At 42.2% G+C, this 13,179-nt stretch overlaps 1 protein-coding gene across 1 annotated transcript; it reads left to right on the forward strand.

The window, feature by feature from the left end:
- Window positions 1–1,081: 1,081 nt before the first annotated feature.
- Window positions 1,082–3,002, forward strand: LOC135627064 (bZIP transcription factor 29-like). The gene is made up of 4 exons (XM_065133017.1): window positions 1,082–2,235; window positions 2,321–2,453; window positions 2,539–2,623; window positions 2,705–3,002. Exons 1-4 carry the CDS (start codon window positions 1,118–1,120, stop codon window positions 2,902–2,904), a joined length of 1,536 nt encoding a protein of 511 aa, XP_064989089.1. The 5' UTR covers window positions 1,082–1,117; the 3' UTR covers window positions 2,905–3,002.
- Window positions 3,003–13,179: the final 10,177 nt, after the last annotated feature.

Raw genomic sequence — 13,179 nt, forward strand, 5'->3', positions numbered from 1 at the left:
TTCCACAATTTGATGATCAAACTTGAGCATACAACGATGCTGATATAGTTTCAATACCATAATTTCATAAATAACGTAGGTCTAATTATATAAATCTTTTCGTGTCGATCCAGTTAGAGCTTGACGATCGGTCCAAATACAAGGAGGATGACGACGAGGTCCAACTCTCTCGTAGCACCCGAACGAAGAGGTGTGTCATGATGCGTTGGCCAACTTGTGCAGGTGGTTCGTTGGCACTACTAATTAGTCGCCAAAACGTTGTTCGTTTCTTCTCTGTTGCCTTTTTATTATTGTAACTGTGAATGTGCCTAATAGGATGTGTTTATGCGTCGTCCTTCTTGTTTTGATTTCTCGATCAGCGGTGGCAGCTTGGGCTCGACCCGTCGATGACCCATAAGCACCTGATGCGACCGGGTGCCTGGGAATTGGCTCCGCGCAGGAAGATACTAGCGGTGCAAAACGTTAGCGACGGTGCCGTCGCAGGATGCGACACTCGGACACGCGTCGGCGTGTGTTTGGAGCAATCATCGGTTGTGCAGCATGGCAGAAGGCCCACGTGAAGGGCTGCTTCACGAGGACGGTCCCACCCCATCGTCCCCTCCTCGTGGTCTCATCTACGTCACTCCTCTCGTAAAAGGGCAAGCAGCACCGCTAACCACCACCTCGGCGAATGAATGAAGTATCCATCGATGGATCCACGTCTCCATACGCGTACGTCGAATGCACGTCGAGCAATGTGAGCGCCACTCCACACGCGGCATCACAGCTGCATCGATTCGGACTGACTCCCCCAGATGTCCGAATGCAATAATACATGGTAACATGCACTCTCAAACACTCTCGAGATGCTCAAATCCTGGCCTTCCCACCGCCGGTGGAGTGCACGCACGACGCCACGACGCCCGGCCCCCACACGGTCACTGGGTGTGCTCGCTTTCGCGAGATTCCAAAAGCGGCCATCTAGTCTATCATCTGATCCAGATTGGCCGCATCCCATGTTGCATCGCCCTCTCCACTTCCCCGAGATAAAAGTTGAAGGTAAGAAGCACGGTCAAGAGGCTGCACCAAATCGTTCACAGCACAAACCGGTGTACTACCATTCCCCATCATTTAATAGATGCTCTGCGAACGGTCACATCGCGATCTCCTTTTTCTTCTAAGCTACTGTGGCTCCGCTGGTATGAAAGGCATGGAGGAAAGTGGCAACGAGCTGATGCAGCAGTTACGGGGGAACCCATTCTTGCCCCGCTCCAAACTACAACAGTATTCCAGCAATGGCGCGGAGGCCGGCAAATTCCTGTTCCCCGCCCCTCGCTTGCCGCCGATGGCTCACCAACTGCCCCCGGCCGGCCACCTCCACTCCCACTCCCGCTCCCAACCGACCGTCTTCTCCCTCGACTCCCTGCAGTCTCCGAGCTATAACGTCGACTCCACGCCGACCGCAGATGTTTCCATGGACGAGAACCACGTTCGCAGCTCCCACTCCCCGCCGCTCCCGCCCTGTAACGTCGCTGCATCTTGCGCCGCCGACCTTGCCACGGTCAAGGAAGGCCTTCCACCCCGCAAGGCACATCGGCGCTCCCAGAGCGACGTCCCCTTCGCCTTCCTTTCGCCGTCTCAGCCCGTGCAGGCCGAAGATGCCGCTCCCCTCGCCGCGGGGTTCCTGGACTCTGCTAAGCTGACGGCGGCCGCAGTGAAGGTGGAGATCGACTGGAACCGCGGATTGGACGCCGCTGGTGTCACGGGCGACGACTTGTTCAACGCTTACATGAATCTCGATGGCCTCGATGCGATAAATTCTTCCGAGGACAATCACGAGGATTTTGACAGCAGAGACAGCGGATCCAAGACGAATGCTGCTGACAGCAGCGAGAACGAAGCAGATAGCAACGTGAAGGAACACACTGGTGGCAGTTGTAGTGTTGGACTCCGCACAAATTATGCCTCCAGGAAGGAAGGGTTGAAACGAAATGCTGCAGGTGATCCTACTCAGGTCATGGCAGATTCTAGGCACAGTCGGAGTCTTTCGATGGATAGTTTCGTGGGCAAGTTCAACTTCGTGGAGGAGCCGCCAAAGCCGCTGCCTTTTCCCGGATCACGAGCGGGGCACGCGGCGCCGAACACCTTCAGCTTGGAGTTTGGCAACGGCCACTTCAGTGGTGTCGAGATGAAGAAGATCATGGAGAACGAGAAGCTGGTCGAGATGGCAAGGACCGATCCTAAACGTGTCAAGAGGTTCCGTGGATTCGTTCATCTTCCAACACTAAAAGGACATGTTCTGATTACACGAATGCTCTCTGACTTGATCTCGTTATCTCAGGATATTAGCCAACCGGCAGTCTGCTGCGCGTTCCAAGGAGCGTAAGACGAGGTACATAGCAGAGCTGGAACATAAGGTGCAGGCATTGCAGACAGAAACCACCACTCTGTCAACACAGCTGACTTCATTGCAAGTGAGTCTCGTTCTCCGTTCTTGATCAAGATTTTTCTTGTGGTTTGATTTCTTCATTTTCTTACGTTTCTTCTGATTATCCACAGAGAGACTCAGCTGGCCTCACAAATCAGAACACTGAGCTGAAGTTTCGTCTTCAGGCTTTGGAACGACAGGCACAATTGAGAGATGGTAAATGCTATCACTTGCTAGTTGGTGTTTGGTGATTGGAATTATAATTACATCAGAAGCTGTTCTTGTGCCATCATGCAGCTCTAAACGAGGCTCTGACTGCAGAAGTCCAGCATTTGAAGCTTGCTGCTGCAGGACTGACCGATGCTCATTCTTCAAACAGCTTAACTCCTGGAGAAACATCAGTCAATCCTCACATATTTCTACTGCAGCAGCAGTATCCCACTCCGGAAACCACAGATCGAGGCAGTCATGGATTCCAGTTCAGATCAATAACTTGACCATGTAGCGTAGAGAAGAGTTTAATCGGTTGCTTGTTTAGCTATTTCTTCAAGCATTTCTGTGAATGAAGATTCACGATGCTGGATGTGTTTACTCAGGACATCTGTTTCGGTCTGGTGGATTGGGGACATGGAAGTTTATTCATTCTGATCGACTTATTTTTTGTGTTATGATCAGGATGAGATACATTGCAACTGACCACAAGCTTAAGTACTTTGGGTAACTGTTCTAAGGCCATTCACGTATTCAGATAGCCAAAAGAAAATGACAATTGGCATCCCAGTGTTCTTATTCAAAACGCTTTTTGATAGTAAGAGTTCAGTATCAAATATGAAAGGTATAATTCATCAAGGATGGACAGCCTCCAACATACTTGGGATGCCTTATATAATATGGTTTTTGATAGTTGAATTGAGGTCATGATTAATGCCCTAAATGGTTAGGTTTTTTCAATAGCCACATATTTAATTGTGTAGCATCAAATTGGGGGCACATCGGATAATGACCGACTGAGATAGATCTCATGTACCAATTTTCACAGGGTTGAGTCGATCGTCACATCACCCAATGGATGATGATGCATCGCTAATTTGACAATAAGGTGTCAGTCATATGACGGTGAGGTATTAATCACGTAATGTCGAGATGTTGGCACATGGTGATAAGGTGACAACCATATGTCACTACATCATCACCGTTCGAGTGATGTGGTGATTGACTCACCCTTGTAAAAAATTAATACACTATATCTTAATTAATTATTACCTCATGTCTCATGGATTTAGTGCTACACGATTGCATACATGGTCGAAAGGAGCATGTGACTGTTTCAAGCATTAACCATGATCTCAATCCAATAGTCGAGGACCATACTATAGAAGACCCCTATGTATATTCTCTTTTTAACGACAACACGATTGAATAGGACTAAAGCACCCCTTATGATGATAGCATTGTCGAATCGGCCCAAAGTGAGCTTTCGATGATAACATAATCAAACCAATTCAAAGTGCTATAATATGATTGAATCAACTTGAAGCACTCATTTCGATGACAACATGACCAAATTGGCCCAATGAACATTGTTGATAATAGGATGAAGTAAGTGATTTGAGAATAATGACATAAGAAGGATTATCGACACCTTAATGCTATGTGGTTGACATCCAGTGTAATATGACTGACACCTCAAAACCACATAGTCGATACCTCACAACTACATGGCTAACACCTTGATGAGACAATGCATCATCACCTTGCGAGTGATGTGGCGATTGACTAAGACATACAAAAATTGGTACATAGGAACTCACTTGATTAGTCATTACTTCATGATCCAGCTCTACATGATAACATATGTTACCAAAGGAAGCACATAACTATTCCAAGCATTAACCATGACTTTAATCTAATGATCAAATATCAAACTATAAAAGCCACCAAGAATGTTCTTAAGAGGCTCCCCCTTCTCCAGTGAATAATGTTTTTTTATATTCTACACTTGACATAGTCTTTTAAACCCCTTACTGATTTAAATATCGGAAGGACTTTGTTGGATATGCCATGATATAATTTTTTTTTGCATGGTCCCTTATCGAACCCATTCATCTCCCAACATCAAGTTTTCAATAGACTTATATTTTGATCAAAGTTGGCTTTGAACTCTCTCTACGTGTCATGTAATTAAATATTGCGTTAATAGAATAGCATTAGAAGGATGACTTAACAAAATAATGGTATGAACCACTTAAGTAAAAGAGCTATCATTAGGGCTAAACAGTAATATGGAATGTTTTGGTTGTATCGTACCAACTTTTGGTGGGATAAAGTGAACTTGCATCATACCATCTTTTGGTTGGATAATGTGAACTTGAAACCGAGCAACACCAACGTCACCGAATCATCTAAATAAGTAATTCCCAATACCAATATGGTCAAATCATTCGGCGAGACAATTCCCAATAATAACATGATAAAATTATCTAAAGAGATAGTTCTCAACACCAACATGATCAAACCCATGAAGAGCTAGCTCCGAATACCGGTTGAATCTCGTATTTTGATGATGAAACTACTTGATATATGTTTATGATTTAATCTGCGTTTTGAGTGACGCAGGATGCTTCGATCAGGATGAGACAATTAAAGCAGGAAAATCATATTGTGCCGAAGGAACATGTCAGAAGATTGGACGTCGGGCCGGTGGATCGGTCGGCGTATCGACAGAAGGCTTCGGGCCGTGGACTCGGGCATCGGGCCAAGAAGAGCGGGTATTGTGCCAAGGATATCGGAGTTGCGGAGTCAACTGGCCGATTGGGCAATAGGCTGCACGAGAGGACGATGCGCCGAAGAATCGGACGAAGCGTCGAGGGACCAATGACATGTCGGACAACTTGGTTAATTGCTTAGGATTAATTGTCTCGATTGAAGTTTTGTTTTGTTGTGCAGGATTAACTATGATAACGATGAAGACATAAAGCGAAACAAAGTGTCGGAGTCAAGCGCGAAGGATTTGTTGCGAGTTCGAGAGTTCGACGGAAGTCCGAAGATTCGTTGGGAGTTCGCGGAGCTCGCCGAGAAAGATCGGAGCTTGCCGAAGAAGCTCGTTGGAACTCGCTAAGAACAAATCGTGAAGTCTAGGAGCTTGCCGGGAGTCCGCAGAATGGTTTCCGAGAGTTCATCGGAAGACCGCCGGAAGTTTGCCGGAAGCTCGCTAGAAGAAGTCTTGACTTGCGGACTTTGTAATAGCTTAGAAAATGTCTTTAAATTCATAGTTAGCACGTTAATTAGGGTTAGGATTAGGTGTTAATCCTATAACCCAAGTAGGGGCCAATTAGGCCCAAGTTCGGACTGGTTTGGACCAAGTTTGGAGCCAAACCAAGTGAGCTGGAATAGTGAAGAGGTGCCACCTCTCCAGCTTGGAGGTAGCACCACCCCAGCCAGGAGGTGCAACCGCCCCAGCCAGGAGGTGCAACCGCCTGGGCTGTGGGGTTGGGAGGTGCAACCGCCCCAGCCAGGAGGTGCAACCGCCTGGGCTGTGGGGTTGGGAGGTGCAACCGCCCCAGCCAGGAGGTGCAACCGCCTGATCCCAGAATTCTGGGATTTGATCGATTTGATCGTTTTGAGCTCGAATTTTGAATTGGGTTGGGGCCTATAAATACCCCACCCATTCAGCACTGAAAAGAGCAAGAACTGACCCGAAATCTTGATCTTTTCAGTGGTTCTTAGAGCTCAAAACTGCTAGTTTTCCTCCTCCTTCTGTTCTTCAAGTTTGAGTTGTAAAGAGAGGAGAGAAAACATCTGTAAAGGTTGTCTCCTAAGCCTGCCAAAAGGAGAGAAATTGTAAGAGGGAAGTTTGGCCTTCGCCCATTGAAGGAAGGCACCTAGTTCACGTCGGCAACCTCATCGGTGGAGGAAGCCAAAAGTGGAGTAGGTCAAGGCTGACCGAACCACTCTAAATCTCTGGTTTGCGTTTAATTTCGAGCACTTTATCATTACTGCAAACCTCCCTCATCACTACTGCTCTCTGCGCTTTCACGAACAAGTTCTAAGTGCTGTTCTTCCAAATCTGCATTCAGACGTAAACTCGTATTTTCATACATTACAGTTTACGTTTACGTTTGATTCTGCAGAACTGTTTTCCGCGCTTTTACGAACGAGCTTCCTTGCAGTTTACGCTTACATTTTAATCCTATTAATAACTGCAATCTGTCCTCTACGATTTTACGAACGAGTTTCAACATTTAGACGTAAAACTGCATTCAGACGTAAATCGGCTTTCCTCGCTCAATCATCAGATTTCAGTTCACGTTTTCAACTGCATACTGCCTTCTGCGAGTATACAAACGAGTTTCAAAGTTTAGACGTAAATCTGCGTCTAGACGTAAAACTGCGTTTAGACGTAAATCTGCGTTTAGACGTAAAACTGCGTTTAGACGTAAAACTGCGTTTAGACGTAAATCTGCGTTTAGACGTAAAACTGCGTTTAGACGTAAAACTGCGTTTAGACGTAAATCTGCGTTTAGACGTAAATCTGCATTTAGACGTAAATCTGAGTTTAGACGCAAAACTGCGCTTAGACGCAAAACTGCGCTTAAACGCAATCTGCGCTTAGACGCAAACTGCACTTAGATACAAACTGAGAATTTGCTTTTGCATCATAAAAGTTTTTGAACGAACGCAGCTTTTGGTTCTTAATTTATTATAAGATTTCCGCTGCACTAATTCACCCCCCCCCCTCTTAGTGCTCTTGATCCTAACAATTGGTATCAGAGCGGGGTATTTCTCATTTCGGATTTACACCCGAGAGAAATGACTTTTCAAGAGGGTTGTTCGGTCTTTCGTCCACCGTTCTTTAACGGATTGGACTACACTTATTGGAAAACTCGAATGAGAGTTTTCTTAATCTCTCTAAATCTGGATTTATGGAATATCATTGAAAACGGTTTTCAACTTCCCTCCAAACCGATGAACGAATGGTCGGTTTTGGAGAAGAAGAATTTTTCTTTAAACGCAAAGGCTATGAATGCCTTATTTTGCGCATTGGACAAAAATGAGTTCAATCGGATTTCTACGTGTGAAACGGCTTTCGATATTTGGCGCACTCTTGAAATCACGCACGAGGGAACTAGTAGAGTCAAAGACTCGAAAGTTAATATTCTACTGCTTGATTTCGAGCTTTTTCATATGAAACCAAGCGAAACCGTTGTTGACATGTACACCCGTTTTACGGATGTCGTCAATGGTTTAAAATCACTTGGTAAAAGCTTTTCGGATTTTGAACTCGTTAACAAAGTTTTGCGCTCACTTTCTAAAACTTGGGATTCAAAAGTAACTGCTATTCAAGAATCGAAAAACTTGAACCATTTTCCACTTGAAGAACTAATTGGTTCATTGATCACATATGAAATGACGTGCAATGCACGTGAAGAACTTGAGAACCACCTTCCAAAGAACAGGAAGGATTTGGAACTCTGGACAAATGAATGCCACTTGAGCGATGACTCAAGTGATGAGGACAATGATGAACAAACCAACCTTCCAAAGAACAGGAAGGATTTGGGACATAGAACATTTGAAGACCACTCGAGCATAAGCTCAAGTGATGGTGAACTTAAAATGAAACGAAAATTAAAAAGCAAAAAGAATGGAACTACTTGCTTTAAACGCAAGAAGAAGAACAAAAATTGGGATGAATCGAGCTCCTCCGAAGAAGAGAAAGTCAACAAAAGCAAGGCGGCAAACTACGCCTTAACAGCCTACAATGATGAGGTAATCGAAATCCCCCTAATTTACTTCGAAATTACATGATGCTTTTGATGATGCACTTTTCTTTTTTTTTAAATTTTGTTGAAAATTATATTTTTAATAATTTAACAATGAAAATGCAAAAATATGATCATGCTTGTAATCTCGAAAATGATAATGAAAATTGCATGTCTCATGTTAATGCAAGATAGAAATCTAATGATTTTACACCTAGTGAGATTAATCTTATGTGCTTGAGAAGCAAGAATATATATTTTGATCATTTTCATATTGCTTTTCAATGACGATACATGGCTTTTGTCTGGAAGGCTTGATATTTTTCATTGTCTTTGTTTATTAAATATAATGTATGGTTTTGACATAAGAATAAAGATTTGAGCATGCTATTATAAAGTCAATCATAAATTAAAATTAAAGAAGTTTTAGGCATTTATAAGAATCATTCAAAAATTATCTTCAATGAAACCTTGCTTAATGTTGCAATAAAAATATTAAAGTTATACTTGATGATTTCAGATTTGACAAATGCTACACTTTAAATATGAATCATTCTTCAATCAGATTAAATGCTTCAATCATTTTTCTAACTCTAGAGTTCTCGATTTTGGTGAAATACAAGTGATAAATTCATTTATGATATCTTGTAAATCACTTGAATTATGAATGAGTTTTTCTTTTTTATGATGTGTTAAAAGAATCACTTAAAAAGAAAATGTTTTTCCCATTTTATCGAGATTAATGATTTCATGATATTATGTGAATCTCGAAACTAATTTTGATGAAATAGTAATAACGTTATTCATGTTATGAATCTTAAAAATGATAATATGCTTCATGTGATAATATGAATACATGAAACACTTATGATATTCTGTGTATTCATAAAATATTTATCTCATCATCCAATAACTCTTCTTGATATTCCTTATGAGATGAAATGAAATAATGCATGAAATTCAAATGAGGAGTTAATGATCATGCATAATAAGATGTAATGAATTCTAGATACCATCGTTTGAATATCTATGATCATGCTGCCAAAATGATGTATCATGAATGCTTGAATATCATGTTTGATATGCTCATGATGATGATTGATTTTTCGGTATCATGCATAAATTTTTTGAAATGTAATGTTAATAAATTTGTGCATTGAAACTATAATGATGCACAAATAAGAATGATTACTTACCTTTGTCATGATTTAGAAATTGATGTAAAGGGTTTTTCCCTTGTTGACAATGACAAAGGGGGAGATAGCTAGCTTGTACAAGTCAAGAAGATGAAAAAACTTGATTGCTAGCTTGCCTATCTCAAGAGGCAAAAATGCTAACTTGCACATCTAGCAAAACTTGACAAATTTGCATATATCAAGAAGCAAGAGTTGCTTTCTTGAACATCTCAAAATTGCTAGCTTGCGGGCCTTAAAATGTACAAACTTTTTGCTAGCTTGTATATGGTAAACCTGCTATCATACTATCATGATGATGAGTATGTCTTATCTTTATGATTGAATTTGAAAAACAATGGCAAAAATACGTCTTAATGATTGAACGTGTTAAAATTATTTTTCGAACCTTCTTGATTGAATAATTGAATCACTTGACTGGCATAATGATTTTACACAATTACATGTTGAAAATTATGTGCTTGAATACAAAACTTCCATGATAACAAGCATGCTTTACCTTCATGATTGTAATTGAATATCTATAGCAAAACCTTGTTCGAGTGGAAGAAAGACTCAAATTTCATTTTCGGATTCTCTTGAGTCTAACATATCAAGTTCACTCTCTTCCAAACTTAACAAGCATATGCCATATCAAGTTTAGTTCATATCATTGATTTTTGACATATGTAATTGACTAGCAAATACATCTCTCATACACACATCATGTGAAAAATATTTTTTTGAGAAATGGATTTGATGAATATGGATGAAAGTGTTTTTACTTGCAAGGATTTATTTCACATACATAACAACAAGCACTTATGCTTAAAATTTGCTTATATCGTTCTCCGTTTTGTTGATGACAAAGGGGGAGAAATATATGAATTGATGCCATGAACACTGATGCTAGGCTTGCATCATCAAGAGATATATGAATTGATATGATTGCCATATTTGCAATGCTTGCATCATTAAGAGATATATGAATTGATGCTATGATTGCCAAACTTGTATTATGCCATGTTTTCATCATGCGTTAAGATATCAAGAACTTGTATCGTAATTTTACGCGTTGATATCCTACCATGTGATGAAATGCTATAATTGATAAACACTTGAAATGTTTGCATTATGATATCAAAAGCCTACATCGCAATTTTTCATGTTGGTATTTGATATTAGCAAACTTGCATGATGATAAAACTTGATATTATGATTTTCATGCAATGAGTTGAACCAATATCACACACACTTGATTGTAGTACTTCTCCTTTTTGTTGATGACAAAGGGGGAGAAGTATGTTGATGACATGACATGTGATGCATAAGTTTATGCATAAGTTCATGTTGACGTGTTGCAAGTATTCATGATGAATATTGCAATGACTTGAATTCAGTTTGAATTCAAGGTTCTATCAATATGGCATATTGATAGGGGGAGTTTGTTTAAACTCCGGGAGTTAAGTTTAACTCCGTCATCAAGTGGTTGTCATCATCAAAAAGGGGGAGATTGTTGAATCTCGTATTTTGATGATGAAACTACTTGATATATGTTTATGATTTAATCTGCGTTTTGAGTGACGCAGGATGCTTCGATCAGGATGAGACAATTAAAGCAGGAAAATCATATTGTGCCGAAGGAACATGTCAGAAGATTGGACGTCGGGCCGGTGGATCGGTCGGCGTATCGACAGAAGGCTTCGGGCCGTGGACTCGGGCATCGGGCCAAGAAGAGCGGGTATTGTGCCAAGGATATCGGAGTTGCGGAGTCAACTGGCCGATTGGGCAATAGGCTGCACGAGAGGACGATGCGCCGAAGAATCGGACGAAGCGTCGAGGGACCAATGACATGTCGGACAACTTGGTTAATTGCTTAGGATTAATTGTCTCGATTGAAGTTTTGTTTTGTTGTGCAGGATTAACTATGATAACGATGAAGACATAAAGCGAAACAAAGTGTCGGAGTCAAGCGCGAAGGATTTGTTGCGAGTTCGAGAGTTCGACGGAAGTCCGAAGATTCGTTGGGAGTTCGCGGAGCTCGCCGAGAAAGATCAGAGCTTGCCGAAGAAGCTCGTTGGAACTCGCTAAGAACAAATCGTGAAGTCTAGGAGCTTGCCGGGAGTCCGCAGAATGGTTTCCGAGAGTTCATCGGAAGACCGCCGGAAGTTTGCCGGAAGCTCGCTAGAAGAAGTCTTGACTTGCGGACTTTGTAATAGCTTAGAAAATGTCTTTAAATTCATAGTTAGCACGTTAATTAGGGTTAGGATTAGGTGTTAATCCTATAACCCAAGTAGGGGCCAATTAGGCCCAAGTTCGGACTGGTTTGGACCAAGTTTGGAGCCAAACCAAGTGAGCTGGAATAGTGAAGAGGTGCCACCTCTCCAGCTTGGAGGTAGCACCGCCCCAGCCAGGAGGTGCAACCGCCCCAGCCAGGAGGTGCAACCGCCTGGGCTGTGGGGTTGGGAGGTGTAACCGCCCCAGCCAGGAGGTGCAACCGCCTGGGCTGTGGGGTTGGGAGGTGCAACCGCCCCAGCCAGGAGGTGCAACCGCCTGATCCCAGAATTCTGGGATTTGATCGATTTGATCGTTTTGAGCTCGAATTTTGAATTGGGTTGGGGCCTATAAATACCCCACCCATTCAGCACTGAAAAGAGCAAGAACTGACCCGAAATCTTGATCTTTTCAGTGGTTCTTAGAGCTCAAAACTGCTAGTTTTCCTCCTCCTTCTGTTCTTCAAGTTTGAGTTGTAAAGAGAGGAGAGAAAACATCTGTAAAGGTTGTCTCCTAAGCCTGCCAAAAGGAGAGAAATTGTAAGAGGGAAGTTTGGCCTTCGCCCATTGAAGGAAGGCACCTAGTTCACGTCGGCAACCTCATCGGTGGAGGAAGCCAAAAGTGGAGTAGGTCAAGGCTGACCGAACCACTCTAAATCTCTAGTTTGCGTTTAATTTCGAGCACTTTATCATTACTGCAAACCTCCCTCATCACTACTGCTCTCTGCGCTTTCACGAACAAGTTCTAAGTGCTGTTCTTCCAAATCTGCATTCAGACGTAAACTCGTATTTTCATACATTACAGTTTACGTTTACGTTTGATTCTGCAGAACTGTTTTCCGCGCTTTTACGAACGAGCTTCCTTGCAGTTTACGCTTACATTTTAATCCTATTAATAACTGCAATCTGTCCTCTACGATTTTACGAACGAGTTTCAACATTTAGACGTAAAACTGCATTCAGACGTAAATCGGCTTTCCTCGCTCAATCATCAGATTTCAGTTCACGTTTTCAACTGCATACTGCCTTCTGCGAGTATACAAACGAGTTTCAAAGTTTAGACGTAAATCTGCGTCTAGACGTAAAACTGCGTTTAGACGTAAATCTGCGTTTAGACGTAAAACTGCGTTTAGACGTAAAACTGCGTTTAGACGTAAAACTGCGTTTAGACGTAAAACTGCGTTTAGACGTAAATCTGCGTTTAGACGTAAATCTGCATTTAGACGTAAATCTGAGTTTAGACGCAAAACTGCGCTTAGCCGCAAAACTGCGCTTAAACGCAATCTGCGCTTAGACGCAAACTGCACTTAGATACAAACTGAGAATTTGCTTTTGCATCATAAAAGTTTTTGAACGAACGCAGCTTTTGGTTCTTAATTTATTATAAGATTTCCGCTGCACTAATTCACCCCCCCCCCCCCTCTTAGTGCTCTTGATCCTAACAATACCAACACAGGTGAACTATTTGAAGAGCTAATTTATGACACTAATATGATCAAACTACGTGAAGAGACAATTCTTAATACTAACATAGCCAACCATCGACACTAATATGGTCGAATCAC

This window comes from Musa acuminata, chromosome BXJ2-11 (assembly GCF_036884655.1).
Source record: "Musa acuminata AAA Group cultivar baxijiao chromosome BXJ2-11, Cavendish_Baxijiao_AAA, whole genome shotgun sequence".
Lineage (NCBI taxonomy): Eukaryota > Viridiplantae > Streptophyta > Magnoliopsida > Zingiberales > Musaceae > Musa > Musa acuminata.

Excerpts from the sequence above, each read along its gene's own strand:
- LOC135627064 (XM_065133017.1), top strand. The coding sequence starts at position 1,118 with ATGCTCTGCGAACGGTCACATCGCGATCTCCTTTTTCTTCTAAGCTAC. Across the intron at positions 2,454-2,538 it reads CACAGCTGACTTCATTGCAA|AGAGACTCAGCTGGCCTCAC; the intron begins GTGAGTCTCGTT and ends GATTATCCACAG. Across the intron at positions 2,624-2,704 it reads ACAGGCACAATTGAGAGATG|CTCTAAACGAGGCTCTGACT; the intron begins GTAAATGCTATC and ends GCCATCATGCAG.